Source organism: Equus quagga, chromosome 6, assembly GCF_021613505.1.
Source record: "Equus quagga isolate Etosha38 chromosome 6, UCLA_HA_Equagga_1.0, whole genome shotgun sequence".
Classification (NCBI taxonomy): Eukaryota; Metazoa; Chordata; class Mammalia; order Perissodactyla; family Equidae; genus Equus; species Equus quagga.
In genome coordinates, this window is record NC_060272.1 from 131424138 (window position 1) to 131451231 (window position 27094).

At 56.0% G+C, this 27094-nt stretch overlaps 3 protein-coding genes across 4 annotated transcripts; 1 reads left to right on the forward strand and 2 right to left on the reverse strand.

Moving 5' to 3' along the window:
• Nucleotides 1-5353: 5353 nt before the first annotated feature.
• On the reverse strand, nucleotides 5354-7369 carry SIGMAR1 (sigma non-opioid intracellular receptor 1). The gene is made up of 4 exons (XM_046664437.1): nucleotides 7110-7369; nucleotides 6776-6976; nucleotides 6550-6642; nucleotides 5354-5720 (listed from the first exon to the last, which is right to left on the reverse strand). Exons 1-4 carry the CDS (start codon nucleotides 7258-7260, stop codon nucleotides 5494-5496), a joined length of 672 nt encoding a protein of 223 aa, XP_046520393.1. The 5' UTR covers nucleotides 7261-7369; the 3' UTR covers nucleotides 5354-5493.
• A 3698-nt stretch (nucleotides 7370-11067) lies between these two features.
• Nucleotides 11068-25253, forward strand: LOC124241064 (interleukin-11 receptor subunit alpha). 2 transcript variants are annotated; one of them, XM_046664599.1, is made up of 22 exons: nucleotides 11068-11206; nucleotides 11501-11670; nucleotides 11890-11965; nucleotides 12054-12102; nucleotides 12230-12359; nucleotides 12512-12568; nucleotides 12721-12843; nucleotides 13129-13261; nucleotides 13364-13447; nucleotides 13771-13925; nucleotides 19034-19133; nucleotides 19423-19483; nucleotides 20767-20936; nucleotides 21059-21173; nucleotides 21325-21357; nucleotides 21443-21609; nucleotides 22273-22436; nucleotides 23209-23350; nucleotides 23664-23783; nucleotides 23898-23994; nucleotides 24249-24331; nucleotides 24842-25253. In XM_046664599.1, the coding sequence occupies exons 1-22, from the start codon at nucleotides 11125-11127 to the stop codon at nucleotides 24856-24858; spliced, it is 2328 nt and encodes a 775-aa protein (XP_046520555.1). In that variant the 5' UTR covers nucleotides 11068-11124; the 3' UTR covers nucleotides 24859-25253. The 2 variants fall into 2 exon arrangements, with proteins under 2 accessions (XP_046520555.1, XP_046520556.1); XM_046664600.1 differs by having other exon boundaries at nucleotides 11072-11372.
• Nucleotides 25254-25329: 76 nt separating this feature from the next.
• CCL27 (C-C motif chemokine ligand 27) lies at nucleotides 25330-26074 on the reverse strand. The gene is made up of 3 exons (XM_046664601.1): nucleotides 25965-26074; nucleotides 25703-25835; nucleotides 25330-25507 (listed from the first exon to the last, which is right to left on the reverse strand). Exons 1-3 carry the CDS (start codon nucleotides 26032-26034, stop codon nucleotides 25360-25362), a joined length of 351 nt encoding a protein of 116 aa, XP_046520557.1. The 5' UTR covers nucleotides 26035-26074; the 3' UTR covers nucleotides 25330-25359.
• Nucleotides 26075-27094: the final 1020 nt, after the last annotated feature.

A 27094-nucleotide genomic window follows, 5' to 3' on the forward strand; every position in this document is an offset into this window, starting at 1 on the left:
AGAACCAAGAAACAGAGAGAGATGGAGGAGAGAGAGATCCAGCAGAGAGAGACAATGACAGAGAGATAGGGAGATAGAAATGGAAATGGGACCAAGAGACAAGGAGAGACAGAAGCCGGGAGAGACAGAACTATCAGACAGAGACAAGAATGGAGAGACAGAGATGGGGAGAGGTGAGACTGATAGAGATATTGGATAGAGAGACAGGGAAGGTAAAACAGAGAGGAACAAGAGAGAAATATCAAAGACCTGAGTGACAGGCAGTCCAGAGAGAGGGACAGAGACAGAGAGACAGAGGCCGAGAGACACAAATAGTGAGACAGGGGTTGAGAGAGACAAGAAGAGACCGACGCAGCAGGAGACAGAGACAGAAAGGAGAGATTAGAGACAGGGCGAGACAGTGAATAGAGGGGGACAGACGGAGAGATGGGGCAGAGACGCAGAGGACTGGAGCCGAGGAGGCGCGGGGATAGAGGGCGGCGGGGACAGAGCCCGGGACGGGGCCGGGACCGCGCGGGCAGGGGACGGCGGGGTCTCCACCGCTCTCTGGCTCCCCGCACCCCGCGGCCGCACTCACCAGCCTGGCGCGGCCCGCTGCCCCCGGCGTCTCCACGGCTCTCCCTCTGCTCCGCACGCCTCTCGGGCGGCCCCTGCCTCGGCCCGGTTCCCTGCGCGGGTCCCCGCCGTGCGCTCCCGCCGCCGTGCGCTCCTCTGGCCGCGGTGCGCTCACTCGCCGCTCTGCTGGCTGCGGCCACGGGGGCGGGACCCCAGCGGGGCAGGGCGGGCGGAGGCGCAAACGGGGAGGCCCCGGTGGGCTCTGCCGCTCCAGCCCACCAACAGGTGTCTCCCACCCTCCATATAGCCAGATTCGGGGGAATGGGGCGCTGGAGAGCTGCCGAAAATCCTGCAAAGGAGAATGAGGGGTCCACGGCTACTGGACTCCGGACCAGGGCCCCGCCTAGCCTCACAAGTCGTGTCCCCGACACCCACACTCAGTGCGTGGCATTCACACACAAACAGCCGCTTTCATACACCAACACACCTGTCACAAGTTCAGGCGCACAGCTGCCCTGTTTCACGTACTTGGCTACACCGACGCCGCAGCGCCAATGGCCTGGGCAGGCTATGATCATGAAGGGAATCACTGTGCAGGATGCTGGGGTGAGTGTGGGAGACCTGGACAGAACAGGAGCTTCTCCCCCTGCCCTGCCCGGATGCTATCCCCAACTGCATGCATGCTGCAGTTTGCACAACAGTATGTGCCCCCGGTGGGTGGTGGACTCACACCTCTGCACTCACACTCTCAGAGGTCTCTGAGCTGATTCTACACCCACAGCAGGGTGCACACACCACATGCAGATACACAAGCACATCGTTTTTTAGCTCTTTTGATGTTCTGTTATGGAAATTTTCCAACGTATACACAAGAGGAGTGAATAGTATAACGAACCTTGGGTACTCATAGCGTGTTTCAACATTGATCAGCATTTTGCCTGCCCATCTTCACATGCATTCTCCACCCATGTGTGCCTGACTCCCCAGTCTGTATCTCCAGACCCCTTCGGCCAGACTGCTTCAGGCCCACTCTACCCTCAGTCGTCCCCCAGATGCTGAGATGCTGTTCCTTTTTTGGGGGTCCTGAGCGGCAGGCCACAGTTTCTCCTCTGAGCAGCATGGACCCCACCCCCCTCAGGCATCCTTATACATTCCCGTTTCTTCCAGTGCCCAAGGGCATCAACCTACCAAAAGCATGAGGGCCACCTGGAGGTGATGCCAAGAGTGTGAGTGAAAACACACATCTGTACAGGTCACACCTGGCAGGGGTGTGAAACTCTGCTATGCCAAACTCAGCACCGGGATCATCCCCTGACCTCGCACCCAGTGAGGCACACTGGTCCCAGGGCCAAGATTCCTCTAGAAGGCAGAAATTCAGGAGTGACTTTTGCCTCCCCCACCCCCCATCAGTCCCCTCCATTCAGACCCAGCTTGCCCAGGCCTGGACCACCAATTCTTCTCACCAGGAGCTTGTGGTAGGTGACACCTCCCTGCTCTTCCCATCTCCAGCCTCCACCCTTATCCCCAGCCCAGCTCCAACTGCCGCACTAGGTCCTTGTTCTCTTTGGCCTATCCCTGCCCACACTGAGGTTCAGTCCTACTCATACCTTGGGCTCACTCCAGTGCCCTCCTGCCCAGATTTCAGACCTGACAGCCAGGCAGACCCCCCCTTCCCCCCAAGAAGCCTTGGTGATCCAACCACCTTCAGTACTGATGCCCCTTCTCCCGCAGCTTTGTGTGGTAAGAGTTCTCCTGGGGCAGAGTGAAGCCCCCTCCTCTTCCCACCCCTCTCCGAGGCTGGGCCCACAGAGGGGAGAATCAGTGAAGGTGCAGCGGCAGACAAACATGCCCTGGGGGTCTCCTGGGGGCCTAGAGATCTGTGGACCTCCTGTGCCCAGCTTGCTCCCCTTTCCCCACATAGCTTCCCCTGGCTGCTCAGAGAAGAGAAGGTGCCTGGAGAGAGGTACAAGGTAAGACTCCTCTGGGAAAGGTAGGAACTGGCTTGGGGAAATTCCAGTTCTGAGGGTTTGGAGATTCTTTTGCAAGGGCAGAGGGAGAGGAGAGGGGCAAGGGGCTGGCGCCTACTTCCCAAAGAAAAGAATCAATCAAGCATAGTAAACCCACCTTTGGGGGCTGAGCCAGGAGGGCTACAACTGAGAAAGGCTGAGGGGAAGGAATAAGCCCGAGTGGGACCTGGTTTCTCTCTCTTTGTTTGTGATGAGGAATGGCTGTCTCTCACCACCACGCAGCCCTCATCTGATCCTACACCTCACAGAGACAAAGACGGACAGACCGAGACCTCCATTCATCCAACACATACTTACTGAGCACCTACTTTATGCCAGGAAGGCTGGACACAGGCGTGAATAAAACGAAGTCCCTATTATAATAGTATAATTCCAGTGGGGGAAATACATAGTGTGTTAGATGGCAATAAGTAAACTAATACAATGTTATATGCCAATTATATCTCAATAAAACTGGGGGGGGGAAGACTTATAAATAGTATTTAAAGTCAAGAAATGGTTGAGATCACCTGGGAGAGGTGTAGATAGAGAAGTTTGAGGATTAAGTCTTGGGAAGTCAGAGGTTGAGGAGATAAAAAAGATCTAGTAAAGGAGGCAAGGAAGGAAGAGAGTAGTATCCTGGAAGCCAAGTGTTTTAAGAGTGATGAACTATGTTAAATGAAAGCTGAGAGGAAATAACCACTGGGCTTAGCAACAGAGATGGGGAGGAACCTGGGAGCCTAGTCCTATGTGGGAGGGATGACAAGGGGAGTGGAGGCATCCCTGACAGATATGGGCTCTGAGCCTAGAGGCAGAGCTGGGTTACAGCGTAGGAGAAATCCTTCGAGCCTTGACTTTGCAACCCATGATCAATGGAGAGATCCCAGCCAGGACCTGTCACGGCCAACATGGTGGTAGGGTGTCAGGATGGCCAGCTGGCCTGGACCTCACATTCATTCAGAGTCACAAATTTAGACTTTCTATGTTGTTTCCAAATAGTTATACAAGTAGTCTTTTGTACTTTTGTTCACTAGAATGTCAAACTTTTAGAATACCTGTATACAATTTTTATAACCATGTTCCTTCCCTTTTTAATATACTAGGAGTCCTAAGAAGTGAGAGTGGCCCAGGCCCCACTCAACCTTAGAGCAGGGCCAGGACGGTGAGGCAAGTGAGGTGCCTAGGACCCAAAATTTAAGAAGGCAAGTGCAGGGGCTGGCCCAGTGGCTGAGTGGTTAAGTTCCTGCGCTCCGCTTCAGCAGCCCAGGGTTTTGCCAGTTCGGATCCTGGGGGCAGACATGGCACCGCTCATCGGGCCATGCTGAGGTGGCGTCCCACATAGCACAGCCAGAGGCACTCACAACTAGAATATACAGCTATGTACTGGGGGGCTTTGTTAGCTCAGGTGCCAATCTAAAAAAATAAAAAAAAACCAAGAAGGTAAGTGCAGGGTCCCCGGGAGTGAGTGTACCTAAGGTACCTCTAGTCCCAGCCTCACTGACCTAGGACACCCCCCACCTCCGCCGCCGGGAGCCTCCACAGAAGTGGGGGGGGGTCCTAGAGAATAAGACTGGAGAGGAGGAACTCCTGCTCTGGGTCAGGGTGGACATGATACCCAGGAAACCCAGAAAAAAGCAGATGGAGAATGACTATGCCTCTTTCAGTTCAAAAATGGGTACACACTGCCACCCTGTGGCCATCCAGGGCAGGATTCCCAAGACTGTTTCCAGGGCGGCACTGGCAGAGGCAAACCAAGATACACAGCACCTCACCCAGCTCTGAATTTCTTAAATTGCAGCATTCAAAACTGGTGGAGCCGATCTCATTAAACACGCTGATCTCAAGGCCTCAGCCCAGAACTTATCTCTGGGGATTTGGCACAGCAATCTGTAGAGTCAATAAGCCTCCTAGGTGATTCTTGGGCACACTAAAGTATAGTCCTTATTACAGTCCAAAGCCACTGTCTTATACACTGAATCACACAGCAAGGCAGGGACCTTCTTGAGTGCCCCCCGCCCCCATCCCCCTGGAGCTGGCAGATTTCCTGCTGTTCAGGCACACAAGGAAATGGAACTGTTCTACAGGTCTTTATTAACAGAACAAACAGATGGACAGAAACACAGCAAGGGCAGTGTCTGGAAGCTATGATGGGTGTGCACAGAAAAGGCCTTCTCTAGGCCAGGGCTGGTCTCCTGGACCTAGGCCCACCTCTCTCCAGTGGTGGGTCTCAGGCTGAGGCTGGCCTCCTCATCATACCCCTGAGGGAGGAATGGGAGGTCTTTCAGGATAGAAGGACCCTGACCTCAGCATTCTCAACATTCTTCTGGTTCCCCAGCTGACCTGGCTGCTGAAAGGGAGGGGGGCAGGCCATGAGGGCACTTGCATAGCAGGGCAAAGAATGGGGTAAGGCATATGGTGAGGACGGGGGCTGAAGGGGAAGGGCATCATAGCTGCAGGTGAAGGGGGCCTCCAAAGGCAGCTCCTCTCCGCCCTCACCCCCTCCCCCCAATTGCTGCTGGGTTGAGGAGTCAGACCCAGGCAGACTGTAATATCCACCCCCATCCCTAACTCCAGAGCCCTGACTAGGGGCAGGGAAGCTCTGGAAAGGCCTGAGTTAGTGAGTCAAGCTTGTGGTATGTGTGTTTGAACATGACTGGCCCCCTTGGTATACGGGGGGCTCCCTCTCTGGATGGGTGTGAATGCATGATGGTGCCATACACACGGGATTCAGGATCTGAATGTGTGTCCCATATGTTCCCACAGGTCTCTATGTTTGGTTGTATAAGCATGTATGTCCCTGCTCGTACACCAGGAACTCAGTATCTGCAAGTTGTGAGTATGTCCTTGTCTTCTCACATGGGCTCCAGCAAGTGGCTGTGTATGGGCCTGCCTGCTCCTGTTCATCCACAGGTCCTCTTTCAGGCTTGGCTGGTCAGGGGTCCTGGCCGAAGAGGTAGGTGGTGAGCTCAAGCCGGAGGCCCCGGGCATAGGCGCGAAGAGTATAGAAGAGGGTGAGGAAGTCCTGGGTGCTGAAGATTGTGTCCGCCAGTGCAAAGGCCAGGGTGGATGGGATGACACCCCGGCCGTACTCCACCATCCACGTGTTTGGCCCCCACTCCACAGCTGTTGCCTCACCAGGCCCGTGCACCACTGTCTCCCCTGGGGGATAAGGAGCACCCACATCAGGAGCCCAGCCCTGCTCTTCCATTGCTGTCACCTCCCTGGCCCGTAGGCTGACTAGGGGCAGGGAATGGAGAGGGAACTTCAGGAAAGGAAAAAGCCTTACCAGACTGCCCTGGTTGCGCATCTGGAGGGGGAAGAGGCCAAGATGGCCACTCCTAAAGTTTCCTTTGTGGCATCACCTGGCTCTTGTCCTCTCTTGGGGGAAGCCAAGTGGGGCCACCTCACTTGGCCATGGGCCATCGTTTGGGGTGATGGAAGTCTGCATTCCCAAGCCTCACACATGTCAAGCAGAAATTTAGCTAAACTTGGGCCGGGCCTGTTAGATAGGGAGGGGTAGTTGTAAGACTAGTGAGGCTGTCTGAGAAATGCAGCTGTTCAGTTACATGCCATACCAACACTCAGCCTCAAACTTACTTGAAGCCCAAAGCTCTACTTTTTATGTAAAATGTTTCACCATATAAAAAAAGGAAGACAACTATCTGCCTTCCCTTTAGGGGTAGGAGAGCATTTCTGATTACCCAACTGTCTCCCCAACCACTGTTGGAATACTGGATGAGTTAAAATAGGCAGATAAAAATCAGACATGGTTAACAGGAAGCTGTTATGTTTCACTTCCTTTTGACAGAGGAAAGCAACAGAGGCATTCAGCGGCGCCTCAACCAACCACCTGTGGCTTATCTGGAGGGTAAGGGAACCAGGGGGCGGGCCCCACAACGCACCCCTTTTCTCTGCCATGGCTCTCTCCCCCAACTGTATGCACCCCAGAATGAAGGGACCCACTATCTGACACGGCCTGCTTACCCACCTGGGTAGAAGACCTCACTTTTGGTAGTGCCCTCTCTCCACTGGTGGAAGGTGCCAGAGATGATGGTGTCCGAGATCTCAGCCCAATAGCGTCCTGAGGGACAATCAGATGGACACTGAATATCAGGGTGACCGCGCCATCACATGGTCTGGTCAAACATGAGAAAGGAGGGCGTGGGCCCTTGGATTGCCCCAGCCTCCCAGTCCAGCCCGCCGCCAGCACTGACCCGAGTGGCCGCCAGAGCCCAGGGCGGTACCGAAGAGCAGCACGTACTCGGACAGCGAGGCGTGCAGAAGGCACATGGCGCCCATCCAGCCGCCCGCGTTCACGAACACCCACTGCAGCTCCTCGTCGGGCAGCACGTGGCCTGGGTGCAGGCGCCGCAACTCCACGATCAGCCGAGAGAAGGCCAGCTCGTGGTCCAGCCCTGGCGGGGGGCAGAGGAGCAACAGGGTCAGGGCCAGCACCAGTCCCGAACTCGGGAACGAGGGCCCCGGAACCCTCAGCTGAGCTGGGGCCTCCCCCGCCCCGGCGCTCCGCCCGCTCCCCCGCCGGCTCACCCGCATACTGCCGCGCCAGCTGCGCGATCTCTTCGCGCTGGAAGACGAAGTTCTGAGTGCCCAGCCAGAGCCGGCCCACCTGGGCCAGCACGGCCGCGGCGGCCAGGAGCAGCGCGGCCCACGCCCACCGCCGGCCCACGGCCCACTGCATCCCGGCGGCGGCCTGGCTCAGCGCTGCGCGGGAGCGAGCCTCAGGCCGGGACTCTCACGGCCGCCGAGCCCGCAGAGCGCCGTGCGCGCCCGTTCCCCCGCCACCGCCGTGGTACGGCCCGCCGCGGCCAATCGGAGCGGCCCGGGTGCCCGGGCACCGCCCCCCGGGTTGAACCACCTCCGCACGGGGAACGGGGAGCGCCGAGGGGCGGGGCAGGCGTGAAGTGAGGGGGCGGGCGTAAGCCGCCGAGCTGCCCGCCGTAGGGCCTCCGAGCTGGGTCTCTCCGAGCGCCGTCCTACGTCGGGTAGCGGCGAGACCCGGACTGGACTGTCCCTCCTGGGCTCACTGATGGCGAAGCGGGCGAGCCCGGAAGCGGAGCCTTCCGGGACTGGTGATTGTCAAGGCCGGCCTTTGCTAGCACAGAAGGTGGGAGGAGCGACTCCAACCTGGGAACGTCAGGGAAGGCTTTCTCAACGCGGTGACACCTGAGCAGTGTCTTTAAGCGAGATGGGAAGGGCCGTCCAGCCAACGAGATCTACTCCAAGAGCAAAGGCACCAAGGAGAAAGACAGCGTGGGGTCTTCAGGGGCCTACAATTCATTCTTTGTTGTGAAGCACAAAATGTGAGAGCAGGGCCCTGTAAACCTGCTGCGGGTTATTGGCAGGGGAGTGAAAAAGGAAGAGAAGCGAAAGAGAGAAAAGGCAGCACAGGGCAGTGATTAAGAAAGAAACTCTGGAGCTGGGAGGACTGGATTAAAAGCCTGGCTTCTGCCACCTGCTTGTTGTGTGATCTTGGGCAAGTTACTTAACCTCTTTATGACAGTTTTCTCATCTGTAAAATGGGATGAATAAAAGTATCTACCTCATAGCATGTGCCTTCATGGTGATGAAGATTAAGTGAGTTAATACTTATAAAAAAATTAGTGTCTGCCTCATTTTGTCATATGTGTTATCTAAATACAACAAAGACGAAGAGAACTGGAGGAGCATAGCCTCACACATGAGAGTGATGGAATGAAAGGTCAGCATAGGGGCAAGCCCAGTGGCGCAGCAGTTAAGTTCGCTAATTCTGCCTTGGCAGCCCAGGGTTCGTGGGCCTGGATCCGGGGTGCAGACCTATGCAGTGCTTGTCAAGCCATGGTGTCCCACATATAAAATGGAGGAAGATGGGCACAGATGTTAGCTCAGGGCCAGTCTTCCTCAGCAAAAAGAGGAGGATTGGTGGCAGATGTTAGCTCAGGCCTTATCTTCCTCAAAAAAAAAAAAAAAGTCAGCACAGTCAAATATATCTGAGAGGTCCAGTAAAATGAAGGAAAATGGTCAACCGGTTTCTCAATAGGGGCTTGTAGCAAAGACGATGCTATACATTCACAAATCCATTCCTTTTGCTCTTGGGCAGCCAGATTACATTCCACAGTTTTACTCTGTAGTTAGATGAGGTCATGTGATTGTGTTCCGGCCAATGCAGTATGGGCAGAATGATGTATGCCACTTCCCTGTCTGGCTCCTAAAATCTTCTGTGAGATTCTTTACATTCTCTCTCTTCTCTCATCTATTATCGTAGTTACATAGAATTAAGCTGTTAGTGGAGAATTCTGAATGCAGCATGGGACAGAGCGCCCCCTCTATCCCACAGTGGACTGTAGTGCTAAGTCACTGAGTTTGGGGTTGTTTGTTACAGCAACTAAGATTACTTACCCTGACTAATACAGGGCAAAAGACATGTTACAATGTACTGTGGAGGTAAAAGAAGAGGTTGGGAAGATGGACCATTTTTTGAGAAACTTCGCCAAGGGAAAGATACAGAAGGGATTATTCAGAGGAGAATGCAGGATTAAAGGAACATATTTTTGTATTGGCTCTGGCTTCTGTGACACTCCTGAACTGACTTCTCCAAGAATCCTGAGTAACAGGGACTAGCCCCCAAATCTGGCCTCTGTCCCTCTGTTCCAGGAGGAGTGCTCTGGGACTGTCTAGGTCTGCCGCTCCCTTATCTGGTCTTTTAGAAAGCTTCTCCAGAGCTAGCCCAGTGGTGCAGCGGTTAAGTGTGCACATTTGCTTTGGCGGCCCAGGTTTCGCCGGTTCGGATCCCGGGTGCAGACATAGCACTGCTTACTTGGCACCCCATGCTGTGGTAGGCATCCCACATATAAAGTGGAGGGAGATGGGCATGGATGTTAGCTCAGGGACAGCCTTCCTCAGCAAAAAGAGGAAGATTGGCAGCAGATGTTAGCTCAGGGCTAATCTTCCTCAAAAAAAAAAAAAAGAAAGAAAGAAAAAAGAAAAAGAAAGCTTCTCCAGCACACATGTTTAAAAAAGAAAAAGGAATGTCCTTTGGCCTTAAGAGGGTCTGTGACCCAAGGAAGGGGAATAAGGACCTGGGGTCACAGCCATCTCCCTAAATATTGTAGAGGAGATCACACTTCTGGGAGCTTGGAGGGAAAGGGCTGGATTGGCGCCATCTCAGCCATTCTCTTCTTCCCCCCAAAAGTGACCTTGGGGAGACACAGAGAGAGGAGAATTTTGGACATGCTCCTGAAGAGATGTTCCTGAAGGGGCTGAGGAGTTAGTTGACATGATCCAGGGAGTGGCCCTGAAGCACTGGTGTTCTTTGGAAAATGGGGCTGCCTCCAAAATCCAATCAACAAGAAAGACAACTGAGAGTAGAAAAGCAGGTCTTCTCTATCCCCCTTTCCCCCATACCATGAGCAGCCAGTGGGACAGGTAAAATCCTATTTCTCGGCTCCCTGCTCCCTGCCCCCTACGTAGCAGCCTCTTCTGATTCCAGTCTGAGGACCCTGGGGCAGAGGTTACCTAAGTGACCCATGACCCAGTTGTTATATCTGAGCTGCAAAACACCTGACTTGGCCTGGCCTGGCTTGGGGGAGGGGGCCTCCCTGCTACTGCCTAGCTCACTAGGTTTCTGTCTTGAGTCTCACTGAAGTCTCAGAGGCGTTTCAGAGAAGCAGGAAAAGCCTTGGAAACTTGAGTTCCAATCTCAGCTTGGCCACTCGTCTCCTGGGTGCCCTTGAGGCCTCTGTTCGCCACTGTGAAATGGGGAGGAGGTTCAGACAATATTTAGATGGCTCTTTAAAAGGGCCAGGGAGTAATTAATTTGAATTTTATCCTAATTTGATATCCTAATTTTATCAAATAATTTAATCTGAATTGTTAGCCAATTGGTTTGATCCAAGGAAAAGTTGGAGAAGGGAAGGGAGCATGTAAAGAAAACACTCCTGACCCCACCCAGACGGTGGCGGGGATAGGGTACGGTTATGGTGTGGTACCCACTCCTCCAGGTAATACCTGAGGCCAGGGTTCAGCTAAAGCAGATCAAGCCTCCCCATCCCCTCCAGGTTGCCCCTCCTCCACCATAGCCACTGAGTAGGTAAGTGAGAACCCTGTGGATCCAGGGCTCTACCCTTACTTGACCCTGGAATGTAAGCTACGGGAGGGCCATGCCTGACTTGTGCACACAAGGCCGTCCCTTTGCCGACATGGAGAGGTGCCTGGCACACTGTAGACATTTGGTAAATGTTTGCTGAATGAATGACCGAATGAATGTCTGCATGCAGCGAAGAATCCTGTAAGCGTCCTGGAGCTGAGGGATCTGCAGGGAACAGCTTTCACGGAGGTTCTTCCAGGACAGTGGTTTTGGCCCTGGAATGGAGTGGGATCATCAAAGTGGCCCCTAAAGTGCCAGGCAGTCCTGAGCCCCGCCCCCAGGGAGCAGGGCGGCCCCCTCCTGCCATCACGTGCTGGCGGCTGGCCAATCACCGGGGCGGGGCGGGGCGGGGCTGGGCTGACCTAGAGATGCGAGCGAGGCAGCCGGGCAGAAGTTCCAGACGATCGCCTCGGTGGCCTCATGTCGCGCAACGAAGAGGGCCCTGAGCAGCGCCAGCAGGCGTCAGAGGCGGACGCCACGGCTACAGCCTTCCGGGCGAGCGGTAACTGCAGGGCGGCCGGGACTCGCTGTGACGCGGAGCCGAGCCCTTCCCTTCCTTAGGAAGTTGTGGTCCCTACCCAGAAGTCGGCGCGCCCACCCGGCCGGCCCGCGGCGAAGGGACACGCCCGTGGTGGGGCTGCCGGCTAATTGGCGCTGGGAACTCCCAGGTCCGGGTCTTTAGCTCCTGAGCTGGACCAGGCCGAGAGGGGGCCTCCGAGCTTGGGCCTGCTGCGGGCTGAGACCCCGGGGGGAGGGAGCAGAGAACTTTGCTGACTGACCTTGACTCTGCCCCCAGAGCATCAGCATATCCGCTACAACCCGCTACAAGATGAGTGGGTACTGGTGTCAGCTCACCGCATGAAGCGGCCCTGGCAGGGGCAGGTAGAGCCCTCGCTTCTGAAGACAGTGCCCCGCCATGACCCCCACAACCCTCTGTGTCCCGGGGCCACACGGGCCAATGGAGAGGTAAGCCTTTAGAGCTCACATCTGCAGGCTGGGCCAGGGGGAGTACTGCGCCTTAGAGTTGCCCCTCACCCATGGGGTAGGGGACCTCCTTCTGGGTCATATCCCACGAAGTCTTTCTGACTCCAGAATGGGCCCCTTGTAGTCTGTCCAGCCCTTGAAGCCCACCAGACGACTGGTGGTAGGGGGCAGCCAATGCTTCTAGCCCATCCTTGTCAGTAGGTGAATCCTCACTATGATGGCACCTTCCTGTTTGACAACGACTTCCCAGCTCTGCAGCCTGATGCCCCCAATCCAGGTAAGCTGGCTCTAGCCGCTGTTGGGGGGAAGAGAGGCTGGCCTTCAGGGGGACTTCTGTTGCAGAGAGTGATAGCCCTTTATCCTAGGACCCAGTGATCACCCCCTTTTCCAAGCCGAGGCTGCTCGAGGAGTTTGGTAACTATGGCTTTCTTCTCTCAGACCTTGAACCCAGGCCTGGACTGAGCACTGGAGTGGCGCCCTGCCCCCAGCACAGCCAAGCCTTATACCTATGTCATCCCTCCCTCCCTCCCTCTCCACCTAGTAAGGTCATGTGCTTCCACCCTTGGTCGGATGTGACGCTGCCACTCATGTCAGTCCCTGAGATCCGTGCTGTTGTCGATGCGTGGGCCTCAGTCATAGAGGAGCTGGGTGCCCAGTATCCTTGGGTGCAGGTCTGTGAGGTCGCCCCCTCCTCTGGATGGGCAGGGAGAGGATGTTGCAGCTTTGGTTCTGGGAAGTGACATGCCTGTTTCCTTAGGGTGTGGTCAGGAGGGGTTGACTGATGTCTTTTTGGCTACTAAAATTCCTTACCCCTACCTGATAGATCTTTGAAAACAAAGGAGCCATGATGGGCTGTTCCAATCCTCACCCCCACTGCCAGGTAAGTGTGTCAGGGGCTCCTTTGGATTTCTGGGCTGAGTCTGAGCCAGCCCTGTGGGGAGGGGAACTGGAGTAAGGGATGGACAGAGGAATGATGTGGAGGCTTGGGGATGAAGGATCTGCCTGCTCTTCTCTGCTTTTGCCCCTTGACAGGTGTGGGCCAGCAGTTTCCTGCCAGATGTTGCCCAGCGTGAGGAACGATCTCAGCAGGCCTATCAGAGTCAGCATGGAGAGCCCCTGCTAATGGAGTATGGCCGCCAGGAACTACTCAGGAAGGTGGGAGAAAGCCAGGCCCTGTGTCCCCAAGGAGCCCCTAACCTCACCCCAAAAAGAGAGAGGTGTGTCAAGGAGATGGGTAGAAGGGAAGTGGCAGAGAGACTTGCTGGGGGGCCATAGCAATGATCTAAAGGAAAGATGATTGTGGTTGGGACTAGGCCAGTAGTGGTGGAGGTGGTGAGAAGATATCAGATTCTGGGGACATTTTTTTCTTCTGCTTCCCCTGCCTATTTGCTGACCCCTCACACTTGCCTTGATGACCTCACATCCATTTGGTCTGCCCAGGAACGTCTGGTCCTAACCAGTGAGCACTGGCTAGTGCTGGTCCCCTTCTGGGCAGTGTGGCCCTTCCAGACACTGCTGCTGCCCCGTCGGCATGTGCGGCGGCTGCCTGAGCTGACCTCTGCTGAGCGTGATGGTGAGTCTGCCAACTGGAGCCCTGGGGCCAGGCTCTGGATGGGGATGGCTCTGGTGGGGCCAACATCTGGGCCCCAGGCTGAGAGTCAGGCTCTGATTCCAGATCTAGCCTCCATCATGAAGAAGCTCTTGACCAAGTATGACAACCTGTTTGAGACATCCTTTCCCTACTCAATGGGCTGGCACGGTGAGACTTTTGAGCACCCATATCTAGCTAGCCCCAACACCATTTCTGGGCTCCTGGGGTCCAGCCCAGTGGACAGCAACTCCCAGCAGGCTTTGAAACACTGGCTGGGGGAAGTGTCCAGAGCAGGGATGCTGGGGTGGAGGGTGGAGCAGCAAACTTGGTGAAACTATGTCTCCCATGTGCTTTCCAATGCCTGGTCTCCTCTCTGGCAGAGAATGCTGGGAGATGTAGTGTTCAGGTACCTAGCGTGGTTTAGGGGTAGGAGCTAGGCTGACGAACTAAGGAAGGGGCCTCCCTGGCCATGTCTGCCTTTCTCCTGGCAGGGGCTCCCACGGGATCAGAGGCTGGAGCCAACTGGGACCACTGGCAGCTGCATGCTCATTACTACCCTCCGCTGTTGCGCTCTGCCACCATCCGGAAATTCATGGTTGGCTACGAAATGCTTGCCCAGGCTCAGAGGGATCTCACCCCCGAGCAGGTCAGGACTCAGAGCATCCTGGGTCCTCTCTTCTTTCCCATTTCTTCAAGGGATCCCAACAGTCATGACCCTGAGAACCCCTAGAGCCTGGGCATTCCTAGGGACTTGGGAGCTGCTCAACTCCTTCATCCTCTGATTATTCCAGCAATCCTTATCATAGCATCCCGCTCCCACAAACGCTTCCCAGCGTCTCCTAGGCACTCAGAACTCCATACCACCATTCTGAGCAGCCCTTAACCTCCTTGATTGCCCCCTGTCCTCCTTCCAGGCTGCGGAGAGACTAAGGGCACTTCCTGAGGTTCATTACAGTCTGGGGCAGAAGGACAGGGAGACAGCAGCCATCGCCTGACCACGCTGACCACAGGGCCTTCTGCCTGAGGGAACCAGGGCCTAGGGTTTGGGCAGATGTGGAATCAATAAAACTATGCTTCTGCAACTTTAATCACATATTCTAATGCCAGAGGAGTGTGAACTCTAACCCTTGGGGGTCTGGGGTTAAAGGCTGAAGGCACAGCTCCAGCCACAGCTTTTCTTTGCTTACAGATCTACAAAGACTTAAGGATACAAAAATTCCACCCCAAATCTCTGAATGAAATTAATACTCATTGTTAAGTCTGGCCTATAGATTCTCTTACTCCTGGAATAACAAAGCATCCTAGTTTAAGAAACTGTTAAAATCCTGTGTTCTTGTCTGTGGCTGAGGCTTTGGGAAGGCCCTAGCCCCCTTCACCAGTACCCCTAGGGTGTCAGCTCACCAAACCTGGGCCCGGGGTTTTGATGGGGAGCAGGCAAGCAGGATCCTGGTCCCAGTGGTCAGTGGCCAGACCCTGGGCTGCTGGCCAGAATCCTGGCTTTGTGAGTGGCTGCAGCTTGGCTCTGCTCCAGCCCACAGGGGCTGACTGGGCGGGTAGGGAACGTGTACGTGGCTTTGTGTCCTTGGCTTCTCCAGACTCCCACGTGTGCCATGTATGTGCAGGCTCTGCACACCTCTGTTGCCCTGTGCCCCAGTCATTGCACAGGGGAGTAAAACAGCTCTGGAAAGGAAAGGGCTGCCAGAGTTAGGAGCCCCAGGCCCTGGAAGGAGTGGATGGTTCTTGGAGTGACCCTGGGTCTACCCCCTCCCCTCTGGACCTGTTTCCCTGGCAAGACTGTAGAACCAGCCACGTGGGAAAACAGGCCATGCAACCTAGGAGACTTGATGCCACCTAGTGTCCTCCAGACTTTTAGGTGAGCACAGGGCTTGTGAGCAGTGCAAGGATGGCCAGAACACTTTTTGTCTCCATTCTTCTCTCAAGGAAACTAAGTCTCTGGAAGGGGAAATCACACCAAGGCTGGACAGTGATGACCTGGCCCAGAGAACCTTGGCTGCCTGCCTTCCAGTCCAGGCTCTTTCTTCCTTGAGACCCTGGAGGGAAAGTCTGGGACTTGCACTGTTGCTCTGGTCTGGGAGGAGCTCAGACAGACACGGTCCACATCTCCCTTGAGTCCTCAGTGACTGGGGAGTGGATGAGAATCCTGGATGGGTTGCTGATTTGTTAAGGTACATGCACACACACCCCTGACCCTACACGTTTGACTTGGCTCCATTTTGGAATCCTCTGGGGAGTTTTAAACAATACTACTGATGCCTAGCTCCAGCCTCCAGAGATTTTAATTTAATTGGTTTGGAGTGTGCCTTGGCGGTTTTAAAACCACAATGTCCAGCAAAGCCTGAAAACCACTGCCCTTCACCAGGCCTCCTTCCTTATCTGGAGTCAGGGGCACCTTCAGCTTCTCAGTCACCTGCCCAGTGGCTCCTGAGCCACTGACCCTGAGGCTTTGTTTGCGGCCAGCTGGGGGTGGGGGGGTGGGGGGAGGGGGGCTTGGAAGCTTCCTGTCCTGCTGTCCCTGGAGGACAGGCCTTCAGGCAAGGACCCAAGAATTCAGCTCCAGACCCTTGTCCCCCAGCAGCAACCTCTTCAGTCCCGGACGGGACAGGAAGTGTCCGGCAGAGGTGGGGGTGGAGGTGATTGGCAGTTGGAGGCTCCAATGGGCCGAGACCCCCCCTATTTCACCCCTCTCCTTCCATTGGCGCCTGGGCGGAGCCGCCCCCACTGCGGGCCCCGGGCGGGAGGGAGGAGAGGCCGGGGCAGAGGGCGAGGGCGGAGGGCGCTGGCGGCGGCGGCCGCGGAAGGTGAGGCCTGGCGGGCGGCGGGGTAGGGAGGAAGCCTCGCCCGGAGGGCGGGGCGGGGTGGCGCACGATCAGAAGGGCCCCGAGTGACTGACCGACTTGTCAGCGTGTGTGACTGTGAGGCTGTGTGTGACGATGCCAGTGTGTGAGACTCTGTAACTGGGTGTCATTTGGTGCAAACGTCTGCCAATGTGACTGCGTGTGTGAGTGTGTATGTGGCTGAGTATGCATGGGCTGTGCAAGTGTGGGATTATGTGTCTGTGTGTCAGCGTGCAGTTTGGGAGGAGACACCGGGTGGTGTATTTGTGTGTCTGAGAGGGCCTGTGACCACATCAGGGCATATGTTTGGGGAAGGTCTCTGTGGGGTGTAGACTCTCTGTGCCAGGGTGAGAGTAGGTGGCTGGGTTTGTGTGTGCCCATGTGTGACTTCAGCAGTAGTGCAGCCAGTGAGATTTGCACTGGGTCCTGACTGTTAGACTGTGTGGCAGTAGAGTTCCTACCTTGGGGACCCACTTCCATAGCCAGCGAGACTGGCCTTTCTACCTAATGTCCATCAGGGACAGACCCATCCCAGCACAGTGGGCTCCCCTCCTCCTTTCTGTGCTGCAGAACCTCTGCCGCTGCTCTACTGGCTCCCTGTGTGCCATTTCCCAGGGGGACTCAGTTTCCTTAGATCTCTTTTTCTCTCCTTCTGTCTTCCTAGAGCTATCATCTCTGTGTCTCTTCACAGTTTGGTCTCCTCAGGTGCCTCTGTGTATCTGCTTTTCAGATCTGCCTCTCTCGTTCTCTGCTTCTCTCTGTCTCTCTGCTCCTCAGCCTGACTCCCTGATCACCTTTGTCTCTTTGGCTACCTGGGGGCTCCTAATGCTGATGAGATGCAGGATCTGCCATGCTAAGAGCTTGTGGACGAGGGGGCTTAAACCGTGATGAGGAGTTGCTTTCAGGGGGTGCTGTGACCCCATCCCAGGGGCAGCATGCTAAGTGCGTGCGTGTGACTGTGTGAGTGATGGCTGTGTGTAAATTTAAGTGTGAGTTTGAGTGAGGATGTTTGCGTGTGTTGGCGTGACTGTGAGTGGTTGTATCTGAGAGTGTGTGTCTGAGGGTAAGTGTGGGTCTTGTGTATCTGGCACCAAGGGACCAAAGGCATTTCCTGGTGCTGGGGCCCAAGGAGTGGAGGGGGAGGTGAGAAACTGCTGGAACGTCCAGGGGAGGGGGAGCTGGACTCTTTGGCTTTTCTTTATATCCCCCAACCTGGGGCCTCTCTTCCCCTCAAAACACAGCCAGCTGTGCCCTGAGGAAATATTTGCTTGGGAGTGAAAAGAGTGGGAGCTGAGTATGTGTCTGATTTTTCATTTGATTGTGTCCACGTGTGTTCAAGGGAGTGTCTTTGTTGACTGAGCCTAGTGAGTCCACGAGCAAATGTGGCTGTGTGAAAACACAGGGACTCTCTTATGATGGGGACAGAAGCAGCCCTCCTTTCCCTCTTGCTGGCCCTGGCTGCGCCTGTGGCTTCCTTTCCAGACTCGGGGGGAGGCCTCTTCCCTTCCCAGGGCCTCTGGTGGGAGGGGGTGGGAGGGGAGGAGGGAGGAGAAGGATGGGAGAGAAGGAGGGGGGAGGGGGCCTGGCTAGGGGCGGCTGAGCTCCAGGGCACAGAGGGGCGGGGGCAGGGAAGGCTAAGGAGGGGATGATTCTGGGGTCTCAGAACTGAGTGGAGCTGAGACGGGTGCTGTAGCTGGTGGGAGGAAGTCCTGGAGGCTATGGACACTCAGCCGCTGGGATCACCGAGGTAGGGTGGGGCTGAGCAGGGTAAATGTGGCTGGGGGGTCAGGGGTGAGCCACTAGACACACTCAGACAGACACACAGACACATGGAGGCCCTTTCTCTGCTCTACTTGGGAGGGGGTCTGTGCTCTTCCTCTTTTGGAGCCCTCGCCACTTGACCCATCTGCCCCTTCTCCTGTCAAGGCCACTTCCGCTACCCTTCCTCCTGCTTTCCCCCATCTAGTATCCCTCTCTCCTAGCACCCCCCAACCTCCGTACAGACATGGTTGGTTACCTCCTTGGCCTTTCTGAGTTCCTGCTGCCTCAGCCACGCCCTTGCCTCACTGAGTCCTGATCTCTGAGCATCTCTTGGTCCTGTGACCCCCACCCCAGGCCCTTGTCCCTGCAGGCTCCTAGCTCCTCTCAGCCTTCTCTTCCATCCCCGCCACCCTGTCTCCATCTGCTGGCTCCTCGCCCGCCCCCAGCCTCTGGCAGCAGCCAGGGCATCTGGATCTGCTTAACTCCGCAGCCTCAGCCTGCACCCTAGCCCCATCCAGCCTCGCAGGCTCGAGACCAACAAGATTCCAGAGTCAGGCCCAGATGAGTGGCCCAAGGAGCCAGAGCAAGGAGCCAGGCCCAGGCGAGAAGAGGCTTGGCAGCCAGAGCAGGGCTAGGCCTCATGGCAGAGGGACAGGGTGGGCTCAGACCCACCGTTACAGGCCCCCGCCCCAGGATGACGAGGGCTGCCTCAGGTCAGTCAGTGGCAATGAGTAGCCCTAGGCCAGGTGGGGGTGGACACCGGAATTCCCTACAGCTGGACTGGAGAGGAGTTAATGGGAGTGACCGAGCTGGTGCCAGCACTTGGTGCCAGGGGTGGGCGTCAAGGGTGGTGCGGGGAGCAGTGCTGGCACAGTCTGTCGCCTCCGGGTTTTGTTCTGGGCCCTAAGCCCAGGACTGAGATGGAGGGCGTGAGGGGGTGTGCGCGTGCGCATGCGCAGCGCTGGTGTCTGATGGAAAGGGGACCTTAGGTCAGATCCCCCAATGATTTCCGATATCCCTACCCAACTCAGTACTTCCATTCACCTCCTGGAAAGCCCCAGTCTGGAAGAGGAGGAGGCAGCCTTTAGCCCCCCACCTCGGGGATGGGGGACTGCTGACCCTGCCTCTCTCCCCACAGATGAGCAGCAGCTACTCGGGGCTGAGCAGGGTCCTGGTGGCCGTGGCTACAGCCCTGGTGTCTGCGTCCTCCCCCTGCCCCCAGGCCTGGGGCCCCCCAGGTGAGAAGAAGCCTGCTTCATGACCCCAGCTCTGACTTGTGACCTGCCACCCTTACTGTGGCCTCTTCCCATGCCTAACCTGTGACCCCCCCCCACCCCCTGATATCAACTTGGCAACATCCCCTCTCTACCCTGTCCTCTGACCTCTGTCCCTAGATTATAATGTGATGCTTAGACCCAGTGACCCCATCCAGGGCTTCAAAGCCCGCCCCTTACCCTGTCACTCTCACACAGTGGGGGGTGGGAGAGAGGGAAAGGAAGAGCCTCTTCTCAGAAGTGCCCTCCACAGGAGTCCAGTATGGGCAGCCTGGCAGGTCCATGACGCTGTGTTGCCCTGGAGTGACAGCTGGGTAAGTGCCCCACCTGCCTGTTGGGCCACACTCGTGACCCTTTCTTGATCCTGCCCAGTTCTCATGTCCCTCACACCCCCACCCCCCGCCCCTGGTCAGTAATCCTAGCCTCTCTATCTGTCCGTCTAACCCTCACACCATCCTTATTCAGTAGAAAGTTTCAAACAACCTGCACTAAACACTTGCTAAGTGTCTGGTCTATTCCAGGCCCTGGGACACAGCTGTGCACAAGCCAGGCAAGATGCCTGCCCTCACACAGCTTACCTCCTGGTGGGGCAAATAAGAATCTTGCCAGGTAGTAACACCTGCAGGGCAGAAAATCAAAAGAGAGTGATGTGGAAGAAGATACCTGAGTGGCGACTTTTTTTTTTTTTTTTTTTTTGTGAGGAAGATTGGCCCTGAGCTAACATCTGTTGCCAGTCTTCCTCTTTCTGCTTGAGGAAGATTGTCCCTAAGCTAACATCTGTGCCAATCTTCCTCTATTTTATGTGGGATGCTGCCACAGTGTGGCTTGATGAGTGGTGCTAGGTCCACGCCCGGGATCCGAACCTGCGAATCCCGGCCGCCGAAGCAGAGCGTGTGAACTTAACCACTACTCCACCAGGCCAGCCCCTTGAGTGGTTACTTTTTATTGTAATCAGGGAAGGCCTCTCTGAGGAGGTGACATTGCAGCTGCTTTCTGAAAGTCAGGAAGGAGGCAGCCATGCACAGGTTGGGGTCTAAGCATTGCTGACAGAGGGAACAGCTGTTGCAAATGCCCTGGGGGGGGGTGAGCTCAGCACTCTTGAACAGAAAGACCACCAATGTGACTGGGGTGCAGCAGGTGAGGTGGGGAGGGAGGAGCTGAAGAAGGAAAGGAAGCAAGGACTAGATCACCAGGGGCTTTGCAAGCCGCAAAGGAGTTTGGGTTTTATTGCAAGCACAGTGAGATGCCAATGGAGAGCTGGGGCATCGTCTGACTTATACTTTGAATCTTCCCTCTTTCTGGGGCTGGCCCGGTGGTGCAGCAGTTAAGTGCACACGTTCTGCTTTGGCAGCCTGGGGTTTGCCGGGTCGGATCCCGGGTGCGGACATGGTACCTCTTGGCAAGCCATGCTGTGGTAGGCATCCCACGTATAAAGTAGAGGAAGCTGGGCATGGATGTGAGCTCAGGGCCAGTCTTCTTCAGCAAAAAGAGAAGGATTGGCAGCAGTTAGCTCAGGGCTAATCTTCCTTAAAAAAGAAATTAAAAAAAAATAAGTAATGAATCTTCCCTCTCTCTCATCACCTCATCTCACCCCCAGGGCCCCGGTGTCCTGGTTTCGGGACGGGGAGACAAGGCTGCTCCAGGGACCTGGCTCTGGGCTAGGGCATGAACTGGTCTTGGCACGGGCAGACAGCGCTGATGAGGGCACCTACATCTGCCAGACCCTGGATGGTGCACTTGGGGGCATGGTGACCCTGCAGCTGGGCTGTGAGTTGGAGAGAGAGCGTCGGGTGGCAGCGATGAGATATGGGGCTCCTGAGTGAGCCCTCAGGATGGAGATGGGGAGGACCTGGGACTTCTCAGTCTCCAGCTGCACCCTCTGCCTCCAGACCCCCCAGCCCGCCCGGTTGTCTCCTGCCGAGCAGCTGACTATGAGAACTTCTCCTGCACTTGGAGTCCCAGCCAGGTCAGCGGTTTACCTACCCGCTACCTCACTTCCTACAGGTGCGTATGTGATGGGGTGTGGATGCCTGTACAGCTGGGTGTGCCGGCACAGTGTGGGTATTTGAGGCATGGAGGGAGGTCCTGAGGGAGGCTTAGAGAGAGGGAGGACCCTCTTTTCCTTCCTGACCTCAGATGGCGCCCTCCCTGCCAGGAAGAAGACAGTGCCAGGAGCTGATGGCCAGAGGTAGGACATGAGGGAAAAGCTGTGGGCTCTAGCTGGATCCCACGATGAGCATTTCCAAAGCCCAAGACCACATCCTCCCTCCTAGGATGAGTCCATCCACAGGGCCCTGGCCGTGCCCACAGGACCCCCCAGGGGCAGCCCGCTGTGTAGTCCATGGGGCAGAGTTCTGGAGCCAGTACCGGATCAATGTGACTGAGGTGAACCCCCTGGGGGCCAGCACACGTCTGCTGGATGTGAGCTTGCAGAACATCTGTGAGTACCCACCCCTACAGCACCCCCAGGTCGTCACCACAGAGACCCCAAACGGATTTCAGAGTACAGATATCCCAACACAGAACCTCCCCCACCAGAATTCCCAAACATTCCCTCCCAACATGGACCCCATTGCAGCACACAGATGGGCCCCTGTGAGGACTAAGAAGCCAAAGAGATCAGAGCCCAGGGGCCACTGCCTCTACCCCTCCCCACAAGTCCTTCTTGACTGCCTAGCCCTGGGGCTGCCTCTCTGCTTTTAGAGCCCATGCTGAAGGCAGCCTTATCTCCTGTTCTTCCTACCCCGTGGAAGCCCTTGCTGGCCCCTCCTTGCTCTTGATCTGTGTGTGGGGAGGGGGAGGGCACTAACGCTCTGGCTGGAATTTGGGCCAACTCATCATCTTCCTTGGCTGGAAAGCAGAATCGCTTTTTAATTCACTCAACGAACATTTCAAAAAGCCGTCTTAGATCTCAGCTCATTTTATAATAGGGATGACAGACAGGTCGTGAGCCTAATGGATGATCAAGCTTAAGATTTCCCCAACCCCTTGGAAGTGTCTCCCTCGGGTACCTTTAGGTCCACACACACCTTCCCCTGGGACATGCTGGGGAAGGGATGGGTACCTGCCGCCTGCCCTGACTTTGTGTCTCTACTGCCCTCAGTGCGCCCTGACCCACCCCAGGGGCTGCGGGTAGAGTCTGTACCTGGCTACCCTCGCCGCCTGCATGCTAGCTGGACGTACCCTGCCTCCTGGCCCCGCCAGCCCCACTTCCTGCTCAAGTTCCGGCTGCAGTACCGTCCAGCACAGCATCCAGCCTGGTCCACGGTGAGGCCTGGGATGTGTTGCAGTCTGGGGCTGTGGGTCGTGTCTCTGGTTTCATGTTCCCGGGTACACTGAAGCCGGGTCCTCTCTCCCTACGGAGTGCTCTGCATGGGCCAGGCTTTGTGCTCAGTACTGGGGTTGCAGCGGGGACCACAGACCCAGCCTCTGCCCTGCGGGGCTGTAACTCTGATGTAGGCCCATCTGTGGGAAGACAGCAGTGACTTTTTAAAAATAGCTTTTCTAGGAAAAGGAGTGCCTTTCACCCAGAGGCAAATCCTCATACAAACACTCCTATCCCCAGATGAGAGTTGTGGTGAATTCCTATCTGGAGATGTCAAAGATTGGCTGGCATCAGGTTGGGGAGCGGCTGCCTCAGATAATAACTAGTATTTGTTGGTCGCTGTCTGCCTGCCAGGCACCATGCTACACATTTTACATGTGTTATCTCGTTTAGGTGTATTCACTTCTATTTTACAAATGAAGAAACTGAGGCACAGAGAGGCCCAAGGTCACCCAGTAAGCGGTACAGCAAAGATTTGAATCCAGGCAGTCTGAGGGCACAGCCTGTCTGCATCACCACTGTGCACTTTTGTCTTCCACACCTTAGGTGTAGGCCTGACACCACGGGCCACCCCACGTGAAGTCCAGATGGCTGCCGCAGGCTGACGGCCAGGCCTGGGAAGAAGGGGTGCTCTTTGCAGACGGGGGCTGGGGGGCAGGTAGGCGTGGTGCTTACAAGCTGGATAACGGGCCCATGAATCACCCTCCCTCCCAGGTGGAGCCGGCGGGACTGGAGGAGGTGATCACGGACGCTGTGGCCGGCCTGCCCCACGCCGTCCGGGTCAGCGCGAGAGACTTCCTGGACGCTGGCACCTGGAGCGCCTGGAGCCCGGAAGCCTGGGGCACTCCGAGCACTGGTGAGAGACCGAGCGGAAAGGGAGGGCCGCCCAGTAGCATCTCTGGGCGGCCTGGGTGGCGCTAGCGGCCAGGGCAGGCCCGCCCAGGTGGGGTTGAGGTCCAGCTTCTCCCTGGGTTGCCTGCCTCCTCACCTCCCTTCGATTAAGCCCTGGCCCTCAGCTTCCAGCCTGGCGATGCCCCGTCAGGCTCCGCTTCTGAGCCGCCCCTGGGTCCTGGCCGCCCCTGGGTCCTGGCAGCCCCGGGTCTTGCCTGCCAGGCCTGGCCTTGGCCTCCACCCGGCATGGATAGTTCTCAGGTGTTGCCTGCTTACAGGGCCCCTCCCGAAGGAGATGCCAGCGGGGAGCCAGCCCCACACGCAGCCGGAGGAGCAGCCTCAGGTGGCCAGCCCCGCTCCCCCGAGGCCCTCCCTCCTGCCAGACCCTCGGCCACTTGGTGAGCTTGGGCAGAATGGCACAGGTTGTAGACGATGGAAAGCCCCAGAGAGAAAGGGTGCTGAGTTTAGTCAGGCGGGCTCGCTCTCACAGTGGCATGTGACCTTCCCCCCAGACCACAGAGACCCCCTGGAACAGATGGCGGTGCTGGCATCTTTGGGAATCTTCTCTTTCCTGGGACTGGCAGCTGGGGCCTTGGCACTGGGGCTCTGGTAAGTAACTGCCAATGGCCCTTCAGCCTCTGATCCCACTTAGATGCTCTGATACCCATAGACCATGTGCATCCCCACCCCTCATGACTGCCCACTGACTGACTTCCCACTGAACCTGTCTGATTCTGGAGCTCCTCCCCTGCCCCCAACTTTATGATTCTGACTACCCTCCTGACCCTTTACTAATGAACCCTTTTGGAGGATACTGAGAAGCTCCCCACTGTCAGGGAGACAGCTGCCTTTTTATGCCCCAGGCTGCGGCTGAGACCAGGTGGGAAGGATGGACCCCAAAAGCCTGGGTTCTTGGCCCCAATGATTCCAGTGGATAAGCTTCCAGGTGAGTAGGACCTCCAGGAATTTTGGACTCCGTGATGTGTGCCCTCATTTTGAGAGGGTCTGGATTAAGAGCCAGATGTCCTGGTCATTGTAAGGGAGTTGAGAATCAGAATTGAGTCCTATGATGTCTGGGCTCAGGGTTGGGCCTTTCCTTCTTGAGTCCCTGGGCTTGGAGCTGGGTCTTTCCCTCTCTCGCAGAGTACTGGGGCTCCTAGATGGACTCCCTCCTCATTTTCAGGGTGTTAGGCTAAGAGTTGGATATCCATCCTTATCCATCTGTCTTGGGTCAGAGCTGGGTCCTCTCTCTTATTCTTGATGTACCTGGGCCCAAGGCTAGGTTCTCTCTCTCATCTTCAGGGTGTTGGGGCTCACTCAGAGCTGGGCTTCCCTGTTGATTCTTGGAGTGAGTCCATTCTTGGGCTCAGATCTGGGTCCCCTCCCTCATTCTCAGGGTGTCTGGGCCAAGATCTAGTCCTACTATCTCCCTTGATTTGCCTCCTGCTTCTTCTAGGAGCCCCAAACCTATAGAGGATCCAGGAGGGCTTCAGCTGATTCCACCTGTAACTGTCTTGCTGGTGTGGATGGACGGACAGATAGAACCCAGGCAGGACAGTAGATCCCCATGGAGTGGGGGTCTCAGCTGGAACTTCTGTTTGGAGCCCATTTCTATGAGACTCTGTTCTAAACTTGCCGTCTGAAAGGTGCCTGGACCTCTGATTCATCCCAGAGCTGGAGGTCCACCTGAGGAATGTGTGTAGATGTGAATGTCTATGTCCATGTGTGCCCCTGAGTATGTGAGGCAGGGAACATGTGTTCTCTGAATGTATGTATGTAGGTGCCTGAGGAGTATGTGTGGGTCCTTGCCTCTTGGCCTTGCCCCCGGCAGGGGTTCTGAAGGTGTGAATAAAGAGAATGAGGAGGTTCTTCTGTTGACTGCCATGTCTTCCAGATTCGGGGCTCACAGGAGAGTGCATAGAACTTGGAGACCACATTCAGAGATGACTATCCAATGCTGCTTTATTATTTTGGCTATTGGGGGCCCTGGCCCATTTTCCCTGTCAGCCCCAAATTCAGGTTGGGCAGAATCCCTTGGAGCCTCCTCCTTTGGCGCTCAAACCACTGGGCCAGGCTGCGGTTCTGAGGGTGGATGCAGACACTGCGTTGAGACAGGTGAAGCCTGGGAAAGGAAGGGTCCAAAGTCATGGTCATAGCTTGGAGACAAGGTTAGGGTCCAGGGGTTAGGGGAAAAGGCCAAATGAAAACCTGTGTCGACATCAGAATTAGCAGTTGGGGCTGGGGTTGGGATCAGCATCAGGGGTTGGGACTGGATTCAGAGTCAGGGGACAGTATTAGGGGCAGGGTCAAAGCTTACACGATAGCCTGGAGGTGACAGTCCCCATCAGCCTCCTGTACTTCGACCCGGATGACCTTCCTCAGTAGCTTGCTCGAGAGTGGCTGTCGGTAAAGCTGAGTACAGCAGCTAGTGCTGGGTGGCAGCAGAATTGCTAGGAGGCAACAAGGCCATGTGTTCAGAGGGCTCCTGTCCATCAGACAGCTGGAGGCTGGACTCTAGGCCCTTTTCCCTCCATCCCACTCACCCAGACCCCTGGCCTTGTAGACCCCCAAACACTCACCTGCTGTAGGGTCTGTGCTCAGGAGCAACAGTAACAGCAGGAGGCTGCTGGTAGGTGAGGGCCCCTTCATGCTGCTCAGCCTGGATCCTTCTCTCTGCTCTTCCCCTACCTTTTATCTAGATGCCTTTCACCTGCGGCACCAGGTGAGTCAGAGGCAGGTGGAAATGTATTACTCATCCTGTGACACTCCTGGGCCCTAATTGCCACAGACCACTTCTTCTTCTAGGAATGCTGTTCCCCCTGGGTTCTTAAGCCCTGGGCAGAGAAGCTGGGGAGAGGGATAGTGCAGAATATGGGGACTGAGAGTACAGTGAGTAAGGGCAGCCAAGGATCCCCAGTGGCATCCAGTGATGGCCATTGACACTCACATACCCGTAGCTACTCAATCACGGTAGCACCTCAATCCCTCGGTCAGCCTCGCATGGTCAGACAACTAGAGGCGGAATCACACAGCCCTGCCTTATACTCAGCGTCCCACAACCACACAGTTGTGTTTCCACAATCATCCAATCACACAAGCATACTAGCACACACAAATTCTGATGGGGAAGTTGTGGGTGGGGTGGGAGCAGAGGGCAGGCCAGTGCCGACTTGCCTTCATTTCCCCGTCCCCACTTCCTGCCCTAGCCTGCCTGTCTTATCAGGAGAAACTGATGGGAACTGGTCCCCGAAGCAGGCCCTTCTGGCTGAGGAGGAGTCTTGGCTAGGGTCAGTCACATTCAGGGAAGCTGAGAGGAAGCCCTTGTCGTGGTATTGCAGGTGCCTTGGGGCTGAGGTGGGGGCTGTTTTCCCCAGGAAGATGAGACAAGGAGGAAGGATGGGGTAGATAGGGAGGGCAGATGAGGGAAGAAAAAGGTTCTTTAGTGCCAGGTTGCTGCTGCCAAACAAGTAAAAGACCTAAGAAATCTTACTTTCCTGTTTTTGTTATTTTTTTAAAGATTTTATTTTTCCTTTTTCTTCCCAAAGCCCCCCAAGTACACAGTTGTGTATATTTAGTTGTGGGTCCTTCCAGTTGTGGCATGTGGGACGCCACCTCAGCATGGCTTGATGAGCGATGGCATGTCTGTGCGCAGGATCCGAACCGGTGAAACCCTGGGCCGCCTAAGCGGAGTGTGCGAACTTAACCACTT